Below are 2589 nucleotides of genomic sequence, written 5' to 3' on the forward strand. Positions count from 1 at the left end.
CGCTAAATGAATTCCAGCACGTTCCTCAGTAATTTTCCAGCATATATACCATGTAGCTAAGGACCTTCTAAAGAAACCTGAAGGTTGCTCGTTACTTTAGTACTCGGAAGCTGCGTCGCTGTCTCTGCAGGGCCCTCTTGTTGCCATCGCATGCTGAGCAAAACGGAAATGGCATGGCATGCCTGATTCTCAAATGACCACGAAAATGAATGAACTGTATTATATGCACAAAAGGCAAACATAAAGTAGGCTAGGGAAGCGCCTCTGATTATGAGACGGTTGTAGCAATAGTTTTTATTATCATTCCACACTTCGACTAAATTTTTAGCCTACTTCTCTCTCAATAAGCTTCACTTTTTTTTTGTGCACTTAAGGATACTTATTATGCGTTTCTTAAGTCCTTATTTATCCTGTTACTTATCATCGGTATTTAAGTCTTTCGAACTATCCAACTATTCTCATTAGGCAAAAAATTCTTAAAATGTAATAACAACGAATGCATGGTAACACGACCCTCGATTCAGTCATGAAAAATAATTTTGCGATATAAGTAGGCAGCATATTCCTTCACTACGCAGTACTTTTTTTTCGCAGTGCAATGGTAAACGGTTTACGTGTGAGGCATACCCAATAAGGTAGCCGAAGGGGGATGTTAAGCATAAGGACAATTAAAAAGCTTACCCATTTTTAATGAACGCAGCCCATGTCTGCATCAGCTCCTCGCTGAACTGCACCTCTTCGGGCGTTGTCACGAAGTCCCTGATAGCGGGGTCCTTCATGCCGGCAGTGATCTTCTCGAACTCCTTCCTCTGCGCGTCGATCACACCCCTCGTGAAGGGAAGGTCTTCAGCGTGGGTTACCTCGTCCGAAAAGTTTCCGAGAAAGCTTGCCTTTGGCTTGTGCATGAAGGCGTAGTGGTAGACAGGAACCTTTTTCCTTATCAGGACGTCGGCAAATAGTTGACTAGGACAGGTGAAAATGATGTCACCAAACACGGCGCTGGCGATGGCCTTCAGCTCATCCTCGGTGAGTTCATCTTTGCCTTCCATGTAGGCAAGGGCAAGAGCGTGGGCCTCTCGGGTGGGAATGTTATGGAAGAAGCTCTTAAGTACGGTTCGCATTACGGTTGGGAAGTTGCTCTGGATAAAGTCAGTCTGGCTGCCGAACCTCTGGTGAACGGCGTAAGCGAAGAGCAGGCCCTCGTTTTTGGTAAGTCCAAAGAATACCTCTTTGGCGTTTATGGAGTACGTATCGGAATCCGAGGGGTCCAAAGGCATGAACTGGCTGTGCACCCTGGGAAAGTACAGGTAAATTTTCATGCCCAGACCTTCCTGTGCCGCTTGGATCAGCTCCTCGGCGTCCTTCTTTCGCAGGCACCTGATCATATCGTCGATCTGCTGTTCAGCCGACCTCGACAGGTCGTAGCAGCCAGCCACGTTGGCTACAGCTATCATTTGTGCTGGTCCAGATGCATGGTGTAGGCCAACGGTAGACAGCGGACTTCCACTCTCCATAATGACACGCCGGAAGAGACCCTTGCTCATAGGAGATATGGCGTGGTAGCCCACAGAAATGGCACCGGCGCTCTGACCTCCGAGAGTGACCATGTCGGGGTCACCCCCGAAATGGCGAATGTTGTCCTTAACCCAGCGAAGCGACATGACCTGGTCGAGCAGCCCCATGTTGCCAGGCATCTCCTTGTTACCGGCGTCGAGGAAGCCGAAAATGCTCACCCTGTAGTTCATTGTCACGTAGATGACACCCGTAGAGGCAACGAAATGGACGCCATCGTAGATGAAAAGCGAAGCGTCGCCAACGGCGAAGCCTCCACCGTAGATGTAGACGAAGACCGGAAGGTCGCGGCACTCACTGTTCTCGCACGTTGCCGGTCGCCAGACGTTTAGTGTCAAGCAGTCTTCGCTGACGGGCTGCATGTTCGCCATCTTCAGGAGCGGCGCATAGGATGAATTGTCTACCTGGGGCTTTACCTGCACGCACGAGGGCCGCTTAAAGGTGGCATTGTAGGTCCCCGACCATGGCTCGACGGGAAAGGGCTCCCTGAAGCGGTAGTCGCCCAGAGGCGGCTTAGCATAAGGGATTCCATAGAACACGTCCACTTCCTTGCCCCCGTGCTGAACACGACGCCCCATCACGCTACCTGTGGAAGTCTTCACGACAGGGTTGAACCCCAGAGTGGGCTGCGACAGGGCAAGGGCCGCAAGCAGGAGGGAGGCGTAGATGGCATACATGTTGTTCCGAATAGTCTGAGCTTTTTCGCGACGGGACTCTCCGACACACACACACACAAAGCTTTGTTAGGTCCCAAACCACAAGTGCGGCCATTTACGGCACGGGGTCCCTTCTTATAGAGAAGAGCCCGAACGCCATGTGGCCCGCTAGCGTCCGATTGGAGAGTCCGCCGGTCCGACCTTGACAGTCATGAGGCAACCGCGCCCTTTCCCACTCGACGCGCAAGCCGAGACGGGGCGAGCACGGCGATGGAGGAGGGATGATTCCCGGTGCTTGGTGTGAACCGACTTGCCGCTTATTTATTTGCGGTTTGTTTCCTTATTCAACTACGGTCACCCT

General features: G+C 51.4%; 1 protein-coding gene across 1 annotated transcript; it reads right to left on the reverse strand.

Moving 5' to 3' along the window:
- Positions 1 to 677: 677 nt before the first annotated feature.
- Positions 678 to 2249, reverse strand: LOC142814138 (acetylcholinesterase-1-like). The gene has a single exon (XM_075892076.1). The coding sequence runs from the start codon at positions 2247 to 2249 to the stop codon at positions 678 to 680; it is 1572 nt and encodes a 523-aa protein (XP_075748191.1).
- Positions 2250 to 2589: the final 340 nt, after the last annotated feature.

This window comes from Rhipicephalus microplus, chromosome 4 (genome assembly GCF_043290135.1).
Source record: "Rhipicephalus microplus isolate Deutch F79 chromosome 4, USDA_Rmic, whole genome shotgun sequence".
NCBI classification, from domain to species: domain Eukaryota; kingdom Metazoa; phylum Arthropoda; class Arachnida; order Ixodida; family Ixodidae; genus Rhipicephalus; species Rhipicephalus microplus.